Raw genomic sequence first — 19,418 nt, forward strand, 5'->3', positions numbered from 1 at the left:
CGCTCACAACCTGCCACCCACCACTACCCCAGAAAAACAAGCAAAACAAAAACAAAGCAGGGGAAAAAAAAGCAACAAAAAAAAAAGGAACAACTGGCGAAGAAAAAAAGAGGGAGCCACTCCCCGCGATGATGTTGCTCCTCGGTCTGGGGCCTAATGAAAAGCAAATCAATTCGACTCGATTCAGAAACAGCCCTCCGAGCCCAAAACACTCCGTTACTGCCGGGGCTCATTCATATGGGTGACATTTTGAAATGGAGAGGGGTGAAAGGGGGAGTTTGGGGGAGGAAGGGAGGGAGGGAGGAGTGTGTGATGATGAAAACTAGCAAACGAGTCCCAGCGGGTTTTTTTTTTTATTGATTTCAAAAGCTTAAAAATGCTCAAATGATTTTTTACTGCGCCATCAATCTGACCTTTCAGTGCGTGAAAATGAGCGCGGCAGGCTTCGTGGCCCGGTCGCGGGGACAAACAGTCGCAGCCGAGCCGGGCCAAGCCGGGCCAAGCCGGGCCGAGCCGAGACTGCGCGAAAAGGCGGGGAACTTTCACCCGGCACTACGTCAGGGAAGGAGCACGTGGTGCGCGCGTGACACAAAAGCGTACGATAATTATGATTTAATTATATGTTTCACTGGCAGCGGAGGGGACGGCTGCGAGGGGAAAGTCTGGGGAGGACAGAGATGGAGGAGCGATAGCTCCACAAATTGTGCCTGTGTGTGTGGTGTGTGTGTGTGTGTGTGTGTGTGTGGTGTGTCTCTCACCGATTCTCCAGCGTGCACCAGCCACAGTGGGCGTCACCCGCGCCCAGACAGTCGCTGCAGCTCCTCCACTGGTCACATTTGGCCACTTTCACCCTGAGCATCTGAAACCATGACACATCCATTATTTTTTTTTAGGAAAGAAAAAAAACCAAGAAAACCTCGCAGACGTGAACATGTTTGACATTTGAGCAAAGACTTTATCAAATTTGTTGTCCGGAGAACTGGCAGCAAATTGTAAAACTGATCGAATTAGAAGGAGAGATGAGAATCTATCAGCGGTTTTACAGCCTCAAATGCCGATTTTCTCCATCTTCCATGTAAATTGTTTAATGTCATCAGCCTGGAAGAGAATACGGCTTTGAAAAACAAACCGACAACAAACAACAGCGTAAAAAAAAAAAAAAAAAAACACTCACATGCCCGCGTGATATTTTACACGCTCAAATAGTTCATTTGAAACGAGCGACGCTTTACTTTAAGCCGACGTTCGGCATTGAAAAGCGTTACGCACGCACTTAATTACACAACTGCAAGGTCAATAGAGCACACTTCAGCGCTGCTGAAAGCTTTGTTAATGGCATTTCTCCTCCGAGGGGAACGCCATTGCGGGGACGGTTGTATTTTTTATTTGTCATCTGTTTATACATCATCCCCCAACTGTATTGGATATTCCCACGGGTTGCCACGTCTTGATGATGAATGCCGTTTAAGCAGCCAACAATCATCTGCGTTTGAGGCACATAAAAAAGGGAGCCGGCAGACGCGCGGCCGCATCCTGCTATTAGCGGCTCCGTCGCCGAGCAGATTGCCTCGGAAGACGCGGCGCCAAATCCCATTGAAGGTCGGCGCACGTTTGACGCAAAAATATGCGCGCGTTGAGCTAAAACTGAGGTGAGAAAGGATCCACTGGAAGCAGAATGAGGTCTGATTTGTCGCTAATCTGCCGCTTTCGCACGGCGACATGAATAAATCAGCGGCGGAGGCGAGGGAGTCGCTGAGAGTCGCCGCCGAGTGGGAGAGAGAGAGAGAGAGATGGGGGGCCGGGGGGGGGGGGTACTCACATGATGAGAGGTCATGACGTACAGGTAGTTCCTGTCGTTGGGGTCGAAGGTCATGACCGGGTGGACTGCCTCGCCGGCTGGCAGCTTCAGCGTCCACTGGTTGGCCGGGGTCATGTTGGCCGAGAGGGTCAGCTGTGAGGAAGACACGAGAGCGAGTGAGTCACAGGCCCCGGGGAGGAACGGCGGCGGAGCTCCGTTGGAGCGCGGCATCCAAGAATGGCATCCAAGAATGGAAATGTGAATTCCATCCGCCGCAAGAAGCAGGAGCAAGAAGAAGAAGAAGAAGAAGAAGGAGGAGAAGGAGGAGAAGAAGGAGAAGAAGGAGTCACAATCATGCAAAATTCAAGGACACGTATTTTCCTCGGCAACAGGAGAAGCAGCTTTTTATTCCACCTGTTTATTTTTTATTTTTTTTCCCAGGGATTTAAGGCAGAAATCCAGAAAAGCACTCCCCTCACTCTTCATGAATCCAAACATTGTCAGCTCACAATACAATTTCTTCCAAAAAAAAGAAAAGAAAAGAAAAGAAAGTCTCGCTACAATTCATTGTTTATTCAAAAGTTCAACGGCTGCTGCAATTCTTCTTGATAAAAAAAAAAAATATCACTATCATATATTTCAAAACATCTGCACACGTCCCATGAATATATTTCAGGCGGCCCCCCTTGTTTGTCTGCCGTGCCTAATCTGGTTTTGCACAGCAGTGATTTATCTCCTATCGGCCTTCCTGCACCCCAAGGTAACAGAATGGGTGGCACGCTCTCACGTAGAGCACAAACTGAGGGCGCGCGCATGCGCACCAGAAGGGCGGGCGGGCGGGCGTGCACACAGACAAAAACAGAGCAAAAACAAACAGAGTGAGACTTCCTGTCAGGCAGACAGAGAAAGCTCTGATTTCACATTTTGCTCTGTTCTGCCTTAAAGGAGACATCCTGAGGAACTGGCGCACTGACCGGCATCTGGTGACAAGCACGGGCTCTGTCGCCTCCCCATCCGCTGGGCACACAAACACCCCCTCACACACACACACACACAGACAAACATAGACAAACACGCACAGAAGGCCATTACCTCCCACTGAGTGGTGCTGGGCTAATGTTAAACCAGAACACACAGAAGCTCAGCAAGGCACAGTCTAAACCTGCCATGAGTGCCATAATGTCAACCTCCAATATTTTTTTTTCTTTCTTACAACGCCAACCAACCATCTAGGCACACACCCACACACACACACACACACACACACACACACACACACACACACACACACACACACACACACACACACACACACACACACACACACACACACACAGACTTCAGCCTTGGAGATAGTGAGCAGCTGTGCTATGCCGTCAGCACACAGACTACAAACGCGCGCGCACACACACACACACAATGTGTCACAGTGAGGAGTGAGTAAACAGCAGCCCACACACCTGGACGGGGGAGCAGGGCGGGAGCAAAGGAGGGGAAGGAGAAATGAGGCGCGCGGCGACGCCGGCACCGGGTGCGAGCAGGTCGAGCGACAAAACACCTGCTGCACCGACGGGGCGACGCTCCGACTCCACTCTCTGTCTATGTGGCCGCAGATGAAAGACCCCATTCAAGGGAGGAGTGCTCAGCTGCTGTTCACTTATTGCTGTGTGCCGTGCGTGCGTGTGTGCGTGCGTGCGTGCGCGTACCTGGGTGTAAAAAGGACGGAGAATAAAGACAGATGGAGGCGTGACGGGAGGGAAAAAGGAGGGAAAGAGATAAAGTCTGTTTGTTTTCAAAATGAATCAAAGGGCTTTTCATATCTGAGAGGAGCCGAGAGAGAGAGAGAGAGAGAGAGAGAGGGAGGGAGGGAGAGAGAGTGAGAGAGAGAGAGAGACGGGAGGGACAATGACGCGATGAAGTGAAAAGTGGCGCCGGCCCTGGCGGAGCGCAGGAGGGGAATTGGCCGAGAGCGGGCGGGCGGGCGGGCGGGGGAGATAACGCCGGACGCTGCTGCGGCGGTGAAAAGGCGAAAATGGGAAGTCGCCGGTAACGGCGGCGGGTGGGTGGGTGGGCGGAGGTAGGGGGAGGCGGAGGTTTGAGACTTCATTAAAAAAATGCATGTAATTACAAATGACTTCGGCGAGGGCCCCTCTGAAAGACAGCGAGAGAGGCCTAACTTAATCTGGACCACTGCTCCCCTGTGTTTTAGCCCGAGCCAAACTCACAGTCAGAATCACATTACGCACACTAACAGCACCATTAACCTCTGTAACAGCTCTATCCTCAGGGCACACACACACACACACACACACACGCACACGCGCACGCGCAAAGACACACACACTTAGACGCTGGCCACACACACACGCGCACATCCACAAACAATACAGCATGTAAAACTGACAGTCACACAGCATTTTGGTGCCCGGGGTCACAGAAATGCTCCTCTCGCTACGTCTAAGCAGGTTAGACTAAAGCACCCATATGGCTCATAATCGCCGGCTGTACGTTCATCAGAGTAAACACATCATGAAACCACTATCCCACCACGCACTGGCGCCGGGGCCCCGAGGACAAAGTCAAACACCTAAAAATCAAAACAGACGCACTCAATTGTGCACGCACAACCGCTCGCGGGGGTGGGGGGGTGGGGGGGACCAAGGTTAGTGTTGTGCATCCGGTGCAAAGCAAACCCAAAGCCAATTAGTCCACGCTCAGCCGGGGCTAATACTCTTTAAAAAAAAAAAAAAAAAAAAATGAACCGGTCTACCGCACTGGTTTTTATGCCGTAAAAAGAAAAGAAAAAAAAAAAGAAAAGGGTACCAGCCCGATGCAAAACAATAGGGTCAGAGAGCTTTCAGGCAGTCTGTCTCCACTCGGCAGGCTGGCTGCTGCTTAGCCAGCTCAGCGAGGGGTGACCAGGAATGTGCCTGAGACAGAATTACGGAATGCTGTTAAAAGCTTGGGGAAAAAAAAACAACAAAAAAACAAGGCTTTCACAAGGCGGGACCCCCCTCCTGTGGACGCAGAAGCCGGGGTCTCGGCACGGCGGCGCAGCAGCGCTGAGTCATGCGCCATCAAGCCTCAGTCTCATTAAAGAGCCCTCTGGTGATCTGGCAGACAATAAGCAGGTCTGATGAACGATAGGAGCGTGTGACCAGGGCTGCTTCTAATAGCCCCATGATGCATCAGCGCGGCGAAGGAAGGAGGGGGTGACGGCGTGGAGAACCTGAAGCAGACATTCCAGCCCGAGTGTTTAATCACACACCTAACTTCGGTTTACTGCCACATCAGGACGCCGCTGAGCAGTCGTCACAGAGCTGTTTCCACGCTCGCGGGCGCCGTCGCGTTAAAAATATTTAACAGCATTCAGCTCCTGCCGCAGATGCGTCTCTTTGACCCGAGGTGATGTTAGTTGTTTTTTTTTTTTTTGAAGGGGGGGGAGGGGTCTCACCTTACGGAGTCGTCCGTTGCTGGTTCCCAGAAAAACCACAGCGTGTTTGTGCACATAGTCCACAGAGACCGAAGTCAGGCCCGAGTACTCGACCAGAGGAATGGCCCTCAGGGGCCTCCGTAGCGCCAGCGGGTGCTGGAGATGGGCCGCGCCGCAGTCCAGCTGCTCGGGCTGCAACTGGAAGAGAGGAGGGAGGAAATCAGCGGTTCTCATCAGCTCTTGTATGGAGGCACAAAGTACAGATTAGGAAGTGGCGGAGAACAAAGACGGAGCTCCATATGATGAAAGCGATGTGGAGAACAAGAGCTGATAGCGGCTATCACAACTCATTCGTCCAAATCACTTTTTGGGGATATCTCAAGGAACACTTGAAAAGGGCTCACAGGGGTCCTCAACACTCATAAGACTCTGCTTTTGTCAAAAATCTCAGGGGCCGAGGATAAAACAGTGCCACGCTTGTGTGAGCACCAGGACCAATTGGGATTTCTCTGAATATTTTAGAGCATGCAACTGGCAAAGGGAAGGAAGGGGAAGAAGAAGAAGAAAAAAAAAAAAAAGAATTAAGCACTGCAGATATTTGTAGAATAGTTTCCCACGGGCCCCTCTGCACGTCCCCGGCCTCGTCCCTCTTATCATCCGCCGGCGGTGATAAGATATGTTCCAACAGCGCTCAGACAGTAGACAACAGAAAGGGTGGCTGTTCATTGGCCGGGGCACGTATAGCAGGGGCGGGGGGGGCAGAAAAGAAAGGCCAAGTTTATTGTTGAAGCCAAAGCGAGGGAAAAAAAAAGAAAAAAGCCCCACACTGAAGTGAGCATGTGTCTGTCGTATAAAGGCTGGAGGGTCAATTGAGATAGGATTCATAAGCTGATCATGGGAGGTACGGCCCCGAGGCCACCGACAACAAGCCGGTCGCCGTGAAGGGGGCGACTCCTTGACCTGACAGCGCCGCCGCGGCGACCGAGACACAGCCTCCCTTTGACCTCAACCCTGTCAATCACGGTCGGCCGCGATGAAAAGATGGTATTTCGTTACATACCGAGGAATATGTGGCTGTCTCTGTTTTCTTGATCAGGACAAAAAAAAAAAAAAAAAAAAAACAGGAAGCCAAACGCGGCGCAGAATTCCTTTGTTGACTTGAGGGCAAATATTTAGCTTGCTGCGGGAGCGGTAAGCAACTTGTAAAGGCGAGATAGCGTCGGAGCATGTGTTTGCGACAAAGACGCCGTTGATTCGCCGACCTTGTGTTAAGTTAAAAGTTGCGGGCCGGGGCGACGGCAACACGCTGCTAATAAAAGGAGATACGTCTGAGGTTTGGCTGTAAAACCGCCGACCGCTCCCCCCCCCCGCAGGGGGGGGCCTCTGCGTTCAGCCGAGGAGACAGGGGGGCTTCTGGATGTGAGAGGAATCTCACCCTTCCCATAACCCCCAGCGTGGCTCTGGAGCATCTCCGCCGCCTCCGCCGTGACCTCGGCTCGTGACATTGGAGATCCTCTCTCCAAGTTATGAGCCACGGGGCTTAGAGGGGGATCAGCGCCGTAAGCTAAAAATTTGCGTCTGTCAGACGCGTACAGGAGTTACGCCAGTTTTGTTCGCCTTGTTTTGGCACCGCCAGAAACAACTGTGAGTGCAAATCTGAGGCTGACGTTTATAGGCCGAGTGGAACACGGAGAGCAGCAGAGTAGTAGTTACCCAGAATAGTAAACAAACTACGGCTCTGCCTCTGGGATTAAGTGGACCCTGGCGATGTTTGCACAATAAGGCAAAAAAGAAAACAATAACAAGACAGTATCTATCTATCTGTCTATCTATCTGTCTATTTATCTATCTATCTGTAAAAGGTCTAAGAGAGATTTCCTCATTACTTAGGGCCATGTTATATTTAGATCAGGAAAATTAATTGGATCACAGGATCATTATGTCGAACTGCCCCTTTAAATTAGGTTCAAACGTCCCTTGATAAAAGATGACGTCCCCATTGGTTCCAGGTAGATTATAGGAAGATTTACTTCAGTTGTGCCAATCGGATAAATGCATTCCTTCATATCAGTACATGTCATCATACACACGCAGTAACAAGCCATGCGTATGCGATTGAAAAGGAAATTAAAAAAAACAAAAAAAAAAAACATCTAAATTGTGCGTGCGTGTTTTTTCTTTCCTCTTACCACCAGGTTTCCCTTGTGGATACAAGCGGCCCCGGAGCCCTGAATCACGCTGTCCAGCACCTGGACGTCGCTGCTGGGGGAGTTGGAGCAGTTCCTGCGGCCCTGCCGGATCTCCTCCTCGATGTCCCCGAACTTGAAGGCGCACAAGGCGGACTTCCTGTCCCCCTTGGAAAACACCCCGAACAGGTAAGGCTGGGAGCTCCTCCCGTCGTCCACCTGGATGTCCGCCGGGTACACGGAGAGCAGCCGGTTGTAGATGCTCCCGCTGTATCCGCACTGTAAAGGCATCTGGATGTAGGACTCGGTCAGCTTCCGGCTCTCCGGCCCGGCGGGCTTTCGGGGGTTGTCGGTGTCCAGGCAGATGCGGGCGAGGATGCTGTTGGGCTGGCTCTCCTTGTGGCCCATCTTGGCGTCGTTGTTGAAGGCGATGTACGAGTAGGTCTTCTGCACGAAGGCGCGGACGAAGTTGAGTTTGTTTTTGCCCTTCACCTCCTGCTTGATCTTGAACACGTTGTCCTCCGACGGGTTGATGTCGTAGGTGAAGAGCCGCGAGAGATCGCCGACGTTCAGCGAGCGGATGGCGATCTCCGGGGTGTTCTCGAAGCGCAGGTCCTCCTTGCTGTGGTTCTTGGGGAAAAACTGCGTGCCAGCCCCCGTGTACGTGGCCCCGACGAGGAGCCGGGTGTCCCCGCCGTGGCTCTTGAAGACGAGCCCCACCGTGGAGGCGTTGGGGTGGTTGGCGGCGATGTTGAGCATGCTGGGGAAGACGGTCCTCTCGCCCTTGGGTGGGAACTCCACGGCGATCTCCGAGACGTTGCCCATTTTCCGGAGCTCGCAGAAGCCCTGGTAGACGGAGCCGCACACCACCACGACCCCTTGCTCCCGGTCCAGCTCCAGCAGCTTGTTGTGGTTGTCGGTGAGGGATTTGGGATGCTCGCACGGAGCCTGGGGCAGCTGCGGCGCATGGCACAACAGGTTGTCCTCCACCGGCCCCGTCCGCTTCTCCACCTCCAGGCTCAGCGTGCCGTTCAGCTGGTACACCGAGTTGACGGCGGCCAGGTACACCTTCCTCGACACCGGGTCCACCGCGAAGTTGTTGGTGCGGTTGGCAGTCGGGAACGCCTGTTGGATGTGCAGCGCGCTGGCGCTCCGGCGCGTCTCCAGCGCCAGGACGCCGAGGAGCAGCAGGGCGATCTCTACCGAAGGAGGCATTTCTTCCTTCTGACCGGCTTCCGCGCGTTCTGCGCCGAGGAGTGCATTGAGCAACGACACACACGGAAGGAGGAGGGGTGGGGGGGCGTGGGGGGGGAGAGAGAAGGGAGAAAAAAAAAATAATAATGTGTGTTTGTTCTCACCGCGACAATCCGAGAGGAAAGGCTGCTTCCTGCTCAACGCCTCGACCCAGAATGACGCGATAAGCGAGTCGTGCTTCCTCTTCAGGCTGCCTTCCTCCCTCCTGCGTCCCTCTGCTGCCCACTGAGCTGCTTCCCAGCCACCACCACCGCCGCCGCCGCCGCCGAGGCGCGCTCAGCCACAATTCCAACCCCCCTCGCGCCCACCACCACCACCACCCCTGAGGTCTGTGTGATCTCGAAACAATAGACCGTTAAAGGACAAATATTTGGGTTTGATTAATTGATCGTGAGACAATTGCCCGCGGAGGACGGATTGAGCTCATTCTGGTGCCGCGCTACTGAGAAATAAAATTTAAATAAAAATCCAAAAGGAGGCCACAGCGTTTGATCGATCTGAAATTCAATTTGGAAACCAACAAACTTTTACTTTCCGGCGTATAAAAGAGAAGATTCTCAAACGGCTCCAATATTCTGTCACCGCACTCGGCGCTCTCAAACCAACGCGAGCCCATCTGTCGACAGCGTCATCTTTGCGTTTCATTTTTGAACTGGGTTCACGTCGAAAACGCGCGCGGGCTGGTTCTGATCAGCGGCATCCCAGAACGCGCTGCTTCACCTTTCAATAGGTTGGAATTCATATGCATGAGCGCAAAGTACAGTGGAACTTTTAAGTGGTACTTCTGCACACACGCAAAAAAAATAAATAAATAAATAAAAAAAAAATAGTTTTGAATTCTAAACGTTTCTGTTAGCTGCAACTCGAGCACTCCATGTGAATTTGCAGGCAGTTGAATCTGTCACCAGCTGCCGCTGATGGTGGTGCCTCCACTTTAGCGGATGTACATCACAGAAGGCATCGGTTATCATCTGTCAGCTCGCTCGACGCCTGTTCTTCACTAAGAAGAAGGATGGAGTGGGGGTGGGGGGTGGGGTGGGGAGAGAGAGAGAGAGAGAGAGAGAGAGAGAAACTATTGTGGCACCATACGAGCGGTAATGTGAGCCCACTCTGCCATGTGAAGCTGTAATGACCGTCCGCTGTCCCTTTCAAGATGGGCCATGATCTCACCAAATCTCCGCCCCGGCTCGGTTCCGCTCCTCGGGGGGGTTAATGACGGGGTCATCGTCCCTCCTGTGCTGCCCCCCATCCACCACCCCCAGCTTTCACATTAGTTCTGCACAGTACACCCGGAGGGTTCCGGGTATTTTTTTTTTTTTAGGCATCACACACACACACACACACACACACACACACACACACACACACACACACACACACACACACACACACACGGCACGGTGAGCGCCGTGAAAGTGCTACCAGATGGACAAATCAGCACACCTTTCCTGTGTTTGACATCCACATCTATCCGGCGCGGCGGCTTTTTTTTTTTGCACGCGCGCGCTCTTTCCTCATAAATATTCAATGCAACACATGCGCCCACACTCAAATTGCGCGAATATGGTTAGCGCCCCCCCCCCCCCCGCCCCCTCCCCTTCTTCTCCTTCTTATGGTCTCTGGATGGCGCACGCATATGTTCACATCTCTGTCGGGCAGAGACGAACGAGTTACAAGGAGGCAAAGTGATCGGAAGCGTTATCACCGGGCGCGCACGCACACACGCCTGCTATAATTAAAGTCGATGCCCAATCGTGCGTAATCGCCGGCGACTCCGCTGGGGAGATGGAGGTGGGAAGGGTGGTGGTGAGGGTGGGTGGGGGTTATGAACTCATTCTCTCGTCTCGTGGTTCCCCTCCGTGCCAGATAAGTGCGCGCGCGCCGCGTGTTTACCTTGGCGCGCAGCCCGAGCGCACCATGGATCCGATGATGGTGATAATGAGGAGGAGGTGGAGGAGGAGGAGAGGGAAGAGGTGAGGGGAACGAGGAGCTCGCAGATTAAAGCGCAAGACGGTGACCCCCCCCCCCCCAGAGCGCACCGTCGTGCGGCCACGGTGACAGGCGCCACCGGCAGCCCTCCGTAGCTGAAGCCTGGAGGTCTTCAAAAATGCTCGGCGAGGGCCCGAGCCGTCCACGTTCAGATAGCAGCCCCCTACCTGGAGCAAAGGGGTGGGTGAACTTTTTGACTGGTGTGGAGCCACATTTGGTTCTAAAATGTGCCAGAGGAAGCGGCTGGAGCAGGAGCAGATGAATGGAGTCCTTTGGTGACCCGCCCCATAGGAGGAAACATAATACATGATTGGATATAGAAAACACGTGCTCTTTACTGAAATGACTCTTAAAACAATCTTAAAACTTACTTCATGACTTACTTTTCATACCATTTCTTCAAGTTCGGCGTGCGAGATTAAAAAGCTTAACTGACCACAAGTGCCTTGCCTGCCCTAGCTAGCTGTGAATGGAAGTGAAGCCTAAACGCTGACACGAAGTTCGGCGGGACGAGAGGGAGAGAGAGGCCCGGGCTGTGCCGTGTTGGGAGGTGAGAATCAAAAGAGTGGGAGGAAGCCCACTGATTGGCAGTGAGACTGCGGTTACGGGCCCACCACCCAACCTGTTTCCTTCCTGATAAGGAGCGACACCTCCCAGCGCCTCGGACCCACGCGCCCTTCACGGCAGACCACTCACGAGAAGTAAACAGAGGCGCACTGACTGCACGCAGCGGCCGAGTGCTGTTTCCTGCGCTGCCCGAGGACTTCCGAGTAGGAGCGAGGCAAACGAGCTCCATCTAGCGGCCACGGAATAAAATTGCGCAGCCTGGTGCGACGCTCCCTACTAAAAAAAAAAGAGAGAGAGAAAAAAGTACACGTTCACAATGACGCTCCTTCAAATCACCCGTGATACTAATTTGAAGATTTTTTTTTTTTTTTTTTTTTTAATTAAGTGGAGTATATTTGCAGAATTAATTATCCAATTATATGTTTTGCAGGAAACACACAGCCCAACGTTAACTTCCTGTCAAAGCTAATGCTTGGTTGGACCTTCCACGAGCTTGAAAGGGAACAAAAACAAAACGATAGTGAGGTTATTTCAGAAGGTGGGACAAATATCTCGCTTTTGGGTGACGTCATTCACCTTTGATAGTGATGTGACAAAGAGGTACTTTACCACAAATTAATAACATAACAAATAAAACAAAGCAAAGGAAGCTGTGGGGAATAAGATAAGGGTGGACTTTTCATATTATTTGGGACAGAAAATACACACATTATTGTAGGAAAACACTGTTGTGGAGAATGAGTAAGATAGTTGAATATCACTAAAATGTTGTTACGCTCTCATAAGGTGATTATTCAGACGTATCAATGTAGAGATATGACAAATGTGTCATGGAAACACTTTTTTTGAAATACCTGGGACGAGATTTTAAAATGACGGCTTATGCGCTTCACACTGTCGAATTTTGTTTAGAAATATCGCTTTTATTTTACGTAAAACTGCAATGGAAACTCAGCTAGTGTTGATGTGCATATTAAATCCCCTACAGGGTGTCGTGGCCCCGACACGGTGACAGCACTTACAAAACACAGCTGAAGAAGCGGCTGATGGGTCAAAGGTAAGTCAGGAATGCACTTTATTCCACACTTAGAAAAGGACATCAGAAGGCACTGGAGTGGTTAAGCACACAACCCTACATCACATGGGTTACTGCTAAGTCAAGCTGGGGTCAAAGGTCAGCTCGCGCTCAAAGCCGTCTGCTCAACTTCGCCGCGGCAAGATTGGAACAGACCACAAACTTGTCTTGCTGCCGTCTTCAGTTGCCCGTTCAGGAGGATTATTGACATTTTGACAAGAAATGAATTGAAACTCCTCTGTGCGGTTACGACCTTTAAACGAGGCTGAAAAATGAAGTCGACCTCCGTCCGCCCTCCTAAATCCCACCGTGGACTTCGGTCTGAAGAGTGACAACCTTCTAAAGTCTCTTTCAAAGGTTTCTCAAGCCTCAGCCCGACGTATACATGTCACCCACCCGTGTGCTAAAGTGCAGCTGTACAGTTCAGAATCACCCCCCCTCTTATCTGTTAGGAAAGCTCCTCGGCTCGACAGAAGGGGGCGGAGACTAGATAACGGTGCCAGGTCATCATCTCGTCTTGTCCTCCTCGACCAGATGAGAGAGCTGAGGGGAGAGAGTGCGAGAGAGATACAGGCGGAGGAGGGGAAAAAAAAAAAAAAAAAAGGAGCCGTACTGGAGGGCTGCGGAGTCGAGCCGGCGTTAAGAGAACTTGCAAAAGTCAAGCCTTCAAAGAAAAAGACGTGCGCTTGACATCCAGGCGAGACATTCATGAAATACGTGAAGAAAGAAAGCAGTGAGACCTTCCGAGCAGCCTCTCTCCTCGCTCAGCGTCGTCGGCCCTTTGGGTGCTTCGGCGCCCCCTGGGTTAGACTAGAGTTTGGCACTAGGTGGTTACACTAAAAAAAATAAAAAATAAATAAAACAAGACTAGTGTATTGACCATGTCGGGGACAGAGTCCGATGGGAAGTACAGTGTTGACTTGACCAGCGTGGCAGTGGAGATGACTTTCACTGTGGATATGAAAGCGGCAGCAGCATCCGACTCCCGGCATCTGACACCGAGCTGGAAAAGCACCAGAGGTCTCTCCTCACTAAACCGATCGCATGGCAGGAGGGGCGGCCACTACCCCCCAAAAAAAAAGAAGAAGAAAAAAAAAAAGATTTTACCCGGACGACTCCCCTGTATTTGTTCTGAGGGGGGGAAAAAAGAACAAACAATCAGCTGCTTAACCGCCAACACGTGTTCCGCGATTTCCGACTTCCGGCTGAGAGCACCCCCCCCCTCCCCATCCCACACCCCGCATAAAGCTAGCCATGTTTCCTACATGACTTATTTCCACAGTCGACGCATTTTCCTCCCGTTTGACTTCAAAGAGCAATCAGTAACGCGTGGGATCTCTTCTATTAGAAATGGTAAGGAAGCACAAAACAAGTCTGTGTTGGCTGTGACGCCACGGTCAGTCCTTCAGAGCCCCTCCCCCGCCCACCCGAACAGAATTCATCACACAGCAAATAAAAGGAGCAACGCCCCGCGACCGTTGTGAGCCACGGTTATTTAAAAAAAAAAAACTACCAATCACAGCTAGGTAATAGTTCTCCCCCTACAGGCAGTCCGCCTCACTTGCACGTCTCTACGATTAGACTGGGCCTTTAAAACAAATGGTCGGCCCAGTTTCCTGACTAAAAACTCCCCTTTGGTCTAAAGGGGAGAGGAATATAATGCTACATGGTACTGAATAAAATTAAGTTGAAATAAAAACATCATTAGAAATAATACATTATAATTGATTAAAGTGTACAAATAAAAAAAACCCAGGAAAAGTTCATTTCCGAAGAAAAGAAAAGTTGTAAAGTTGTAAACAGTCTCATCCTTCTTGCGTGACGACCATCCTCGACTCCTTCTTCACGGTTCCGGGGGGCTGGTGCGGCGTTCTCGGCTGAACTCTCTCAGCGTCGAGCCGCGCAGCACGTCCTCCGACGGCCCGCCACATTCTTCAGTTCACGCCGGACGACCCGCAGCCACAGTAACATTGCCCCCTGTTTTTTAAATTTTTTCTCGACAAAAGCAAAACTCCCGTCGGCCGCGGTCACCCGGGGGGCTGCAGGGCGCGGTGCGTGTAGCCGGAGAGAGCGTCCCAGTTCCTCCACAGGAACGCCAGCAGGAGGACGAGGAGCAGCGTGGAGAGCGAGCGGGAGCGCGTCTTCATGAGGGGCACCACGCAGTTGGCCACGGTGGACACGAAGACCAGCAGCACGGCCATGAGGGCCAGCAGCACGTTGATCAGTTTGCCCAGCAGGGTGCGGGCCGTGGCGTTCTCCAGCCCCTCCAGCTGGACCACCTGCTGCTGCTGCTGCTGCAGCTCCATCTTGGAGATCCGCGTCTGGCAGGCCTCCAGTGCCTCCTGCAAAGGGGCGTAGAGGAGACGGATATTGAAAAGAGAGGAAAAAACACTTGTAACTTTAAGTCACTTGCAGCAGTCAAACATTAGTAAGTTAGAATGAAATAGAACAGAGCAGATGTACTTTTTTGATCCCAAATTGGGAAACTATGTTGCTGTTGCAGCACGAGAAGGTAAGAAAGAGGTGTGCAGAGGCAGGTAGAAACAAGGCAGTATAAACCATTAGTGCAAAATTTGCCACTGAGTCCAGAAAAATATTATCTGTCACACAGCAGGGAAGTGTTGAAGAAGAAGAAGAAGAAGAAGAAGAAGAAGAAGAAGAAGAAGAAGAAGAAGAAGAAGAAGACCTATTTTAATCCCACAGTGGGGACATTTGCATAATTACAGCAGCAAAACTGTATAGTGCAAAAAGATCGAGAAATATAATAATTATAAAAAATACAAATAAAATATAGATGATAATAGATGTAAGAATCTATCAACTTATTTATACATAACATATTCACACCTCAAAGGCGAGATCCAGATTTGATTGCTAAACTAACACATTAAAAAAAGGCGGTGGTTCTTTTAAAAGTATTCCTGGACTTTGCCTTCAGGATGACTATTTATTAGACCGACACTGCCCCCTACTGCCAGGGAAAAGAAATGCAGCTGAGGGGCAACACGAGCCTTAACTATTACATGTGGGTGTGGGCAAGTCCGAGGGCTGCAAAGGGCACAAGTAATGTGAGCCAGTGCCAAGGAACTGTGCATGTTATGATCAAACACAAAAGCAGAAAGACAGGCTGGATCCTGTGTCTCAGCTTCCTGTTGACTTTGTCAACACGCATGATGAGATACCGCGTCCAACTTTACAATGACACACCGTCTGAGCAAGCCACCTCTGTGGACAAAGGACGTTACACCGTCGGGCAGAGGTAATTAACTCTCTGCACGTCACAGATTCAGACGAGTTGAGAAATTAAACATTTAAATAAAAAATTTGATAGAAATAGAAAATTATTTTTATTTTACAAATCATTCCATTATTATATATTTTGAAATTATAATGACAAATTTTGCTCAATTGAGTATCGAGCCTTTATCTGAGTTGAATTCATTTTTGTCTCGCCACTGTTGGCTGCGTGCTTGTGGACAGTCGCCTGACACACACACACACCTGAATGTCTCTGGCTCTCTCGTACGACTGGTAGGCGATCTTCTCTTCCATGCTGGCCAGCTCCTGCTTGAGGTTGAGGATCTCGTTCTGGTGAAGCTCCGTCAGGTCGTTGAGCTGCTCCTCCAGACGCTCACACCTGAACACACACACACACACACACACAGAAAACACACGTGAGTCGGAGCAGCATAATTAGCTTAGGATAGGAAACACGCAGGAATTAGCAGAAACAGAGCCTCGGGGCTTCTGACCACATGGCACCTGACTGAGCCGACGACTCGCCCTGACAAGATTAGGGCACGCTTACTCATCTGCTGATCCCGCCGGCCAATCGGAGTGAGTCAGCTAGATAAGTGTGGCCAATGGGAGGAGAAGCTGGAGCTGGAGGAGAGGGACGCACGCTGCTGTTTATTTTGGCAGCCGCAAACAAGTGGACGGACAAGCACGGGACGAGAATAGATGGGAGGAGGCAAGTAGATGGAGATAAACAAAGAGATCCAGTGTTGAAGAAGAGAGGTGGAGACTCATGGCCAGGGACTGAAAATCCAAGTGCACAATTACCTTTGGGATTATTAAAATATTTATCTATCTATCCATGTATCCAAATTGATGCGATGCAATGAAATAAATCCAGCAGATGTCTTTTTGTTTATCTCTTGCAGTTTTCTTTTTTACAATAAAAAATCCCATGGCATACAAAGAAACATTTTTTTTTTTCTTTTAAAAGGCAAACACTTTTTAGCCTGATAATGACAACATAGTTTCTTTTTATACTCAGTGGGAAACCTGGGCCAGTTTATATCCAAGCTAAAATCCTGCGAGGAATTCAAAATGCGTTTAATTTCCTACTAAAGCACAGTCACTTTTATCATACAGTTATTATTTTTTGGGCCCAATTAAGTGAAATTGGATCATTTTTCACGGCACACGTGACATTATCTCACTGTGCACTCGTGTGCCGCGGTTGAAAAACACTGATCCATTGTATTTCATTCAGGTAACGTTATCAAAATATCCCGACTAGTGTTTACCGAGTCGTGCTTTCAAATATTAGACGGCCAATATTTGCAGTCCAGTGCAAAAAAAACAAAAACATTTCCTCCATTTGCTAAGAAAAAAAGGAGTGTTGCGAGCTTTTCGAGCTGTCTGCTTTACGACGTATCACTCCTAGCATGTAAGCTTTACCGCTGGATTGTGCTTCTTAAACTCCATGCCATGACAAACACTCGAGGCAGAAATTCTTTCATTATCTCAGCCTCTAATTGCGTCGCCCATTTGTTCCGGTGTGCCTTAAGACAAGAGAGATCAGGAACAAAAGGTACACACAGACGTCTGGCTCGGAGACGAGCTATGCAGATTGGGGCCGTGGGGTTGAAATCGCGTCAAAGATCTCAGCAGTTAAAGGGCACCTGAGAGCTGACGGCTCAGTGGGCTCTGTCACGTCTGCGGCAGCATTAACTTTAATTCCCCTGCTGTCTCAAAAAAGTCTTGATTGCAGCTGCGCCGCGAGTCACTTTAAACCCGGTCTGTTTGTCTGACTGCTGACGCGGCACGGCGGGAGGGGCAGAGAACAAGACTTTGTTCTTGCGACAGGGCACTTGTGTTGGGAATAGTAGAGGCGTCGATCAATGTGTGCATACGTTGACTCGGCACGTGTGAGTACAGAGAACAAAACATTTTTTGCACGCTTTACGCATTAGATTTAAAGGTCCAGTGTGTACAATATGGCCTGATTTATGATTTTTATATGGGTAAAAGTTTAACATACTTCCCATGAATGCATTAATGAAAGTGTATACTTGCAGTACAATAAAAACAATTTGGTTTTCATACCAACAATTCTTATATAGATAAAGGGTCTTGCTCCCAGTTGGGCGGCCAGTGCGGACTGAAAAGCGTGTTTCATATTTAGGGCGAACACTTGCGTCCTCAAATAAACCAACGAAGAAGAAGGAGGACGAGGTATCCAGGTTTGTGTGCGAAGGCCACCGTAGCTCGCTGGCAAGATCGGGAGGGGGAGGAAGAGCGATAGAGTGCTGCATCATATAATGTGACCACTTGATGTCGCTGTTTCCTCTCAAAATCTCCAGACATTACACCCTCAACCTTATAGACGACTTCAGGAGTGACGTTTCCCGGAGATAAGCTCCGGCACGTTGCCCGTGCTGGTATCATATAAATGATCAGTGTTTGGGCGCATGTGTCAAGACGTACAGCAATTCCTGATTGCGTAACTGCTCTAATTTGCGAAACACAAAGTGTTTTTTTATTTTCTCCCACCCCTCTCTCGGGTACCTGAAACGTTCCTCCTGCAGCGCTTGCATCACGAGCGTGTAGTCTCTCTGGTAGTGGCTCTTCAGGCCCTCCAGGCTCTCCTCCAGCCGCGACTGGCCCTCCCTCAGGTCCTGCACCTCCTGCAGCAGCATGTCCAGGCTGGAGCTCTGGCTCCTCTCCAGCGTGTTGCCCCTGGAGCTGGGTGGCCCGCCGGGGGCCCCCGTGGTGCTGTTGGCCCCCGCCGAGCCCGAGGTGGCGCTGGAGCAGTCGTCCTCGCTGCCGTACTTGGGGCTGGCCTGCAGGTGGTGGTGGTGGTGGTGGTGGTGGTGGCCCGTGCCGGCGCCGCCGCCACCCAGCGAGCGCCCGCCGGCCCCCGTCACGCCCTCCTCGGCTGCCGAGGCGTCGTCCATGGAGTCCTTGAGCGACGGCAGGTTGTCGGCGCTGCCGAACTTGTGGCGGATGAGCGAGGCGATCTCCCGGGGCTTGGAGACCACGGCGCCGGCGGCCGAGTGCGTGGCCTGCGAGAAGCTGGAGAGGCCCCCCTTCACGCTGTCCACCACGCCCTCGCTGAAGCCCGTCACCTTGGCGCCCACGTCCTTCAGGCCCTGCTGCATGTCCCGCAGGACGTCCTTGGGCTGCCGCGGGATGCCGTTGTGCTCCACCTCCCGCAGCTTCCGGTGGTAGTGCTCCAGTTTCCTCTGCAGCTGCTGGATCGTCTGCGCCGACTTCTGGTTCTTCTTCTCAAAGACCTGAGAAGCACAGGACAAAAATGATCAAAAATCATTATTCATTATATATCAGTTCAGAGTTATTTCTCTGCTGGGCCTAAACATCATCAGAAAAGTTACTTTTCCCCCTTAAATATGATAATAAAGTTATTCTCCATAGTCTGTTTTATTGTCTTATGTCTTATCCACTTGGTTGCGCTGCTTCCATTCTTGTATATTATAGCAGAGTTTTAATCCAATCAAAATTTTGTGTTTGGGTTTGTGTTGTCAGGTTCTATGAAATCTCCCTGAGGCCAGCAGAATGAACATTACAGGCTCCGGTCTGCTGTAAGTGAACAGGCCACAGTTTGCGAGAACCAATAAGATTCTCGCGTCTGCGACGCTGAGGCCTAGCTGGCCTAACGCCTTATGCTGAAATGTGATTGGATACGCAGAGAAGAAGCAGAAGTAGAACATTTATAACGCAAACAATATGACGAGGTCACACAGCGTACTTTTGCTGGACTTAAAAAAAATCATTTCTATTTTTATTTTTGACAGTATTGATCGTATAAAGGGGATGTATTCATTTATGTAGGACTAAATATAACGTCACTGAAGGCCTGGGTGTGAA

General features: G+C 50.6%; 2 protein-coding genes across 11 annotated transcripts in view; both read right to left on the bottom strand.

The window, feature by feature from the left end:
- plxnd1 (plexin D1) overlaps positions 1-8,894 on the bottom strand; it is a 76,345-nt gene extending 67,451 nt beyond the window's left edge. The window contains exons 1-5 of the mRNA XM_076027017.1: positions 8,776-8,894; positions 7,421-8,661; positions 5,253-5,429; positions 1,820-1,951; positions 759-859 (exon numbers count right to left, since the gene is read on the bottom strand). Of these exons, the coding sequence (XP_075883132.1) occupies positions 759-859; positions 1,820-1,951; positions 5,253-5,429; positions 7,421-8,632 (1,622 nt within the window). The 5' untranslated portion in view covers positions 8,633-8,661; positions 8,776-8,894. The remainder of the gene's footprint in view (positions 1-758; positions 860-1,819; positions 1,952-5,252; positions 5,430-7,420; positions 8,662-8,775) is intronic.
- Positions 8,895-12,271: 3,377 nt separating this feature from the next.
- The window catches only part of tmcc1a (transmembrane and coiled-coil domain family 1a), a 42,727-nt gene continuing 35,580 nt past the window's right edge, over positions 12,272-19,418 (bottom strand). For all 10 annotated transcript variants that reach the window (XM_076027008.1, XM_076027007.1, XM_076027011.1 and 7 more), the window contains 3 exons: positions 18,099-18,826; positions 15,804-15,939; positions 12,272-14,644 (listed from right to left, as the gene is read on the bottom strand). In XM_076027008.1, coding sequence (XP_075883123.1) covers positions 14,330-14,644; positions 15,804-15,939; positions 18,099-18,826 — 1,179 coding nt within the window. In that variant the 3' untranslated portion in view covers positions 12,272-14,329. The remainder of the gene's footprint in view (positions 14,645-15,803; positions 15,940-18,098; positions 18,827-19,418) is intronic.

Source organism: Nelusetta ayraudi, unplaced genomic scaffold (genome assembly GCF_046127955.1).
Source record: "Nelusetta ayraudi isolate G7.1 ecotype Tasmania unplaced genomic scaffold, CSIRO-AGI_Nayr_v1 ptg000019l, whole genome shotgun sequence".
Lineage (NCBI taxonomy): Eukaryota > Metazoa > Chordata > Actinopteri > Tetraodontiformes > Monacanthidae > Nelusetta > Nelusetta ayraudi.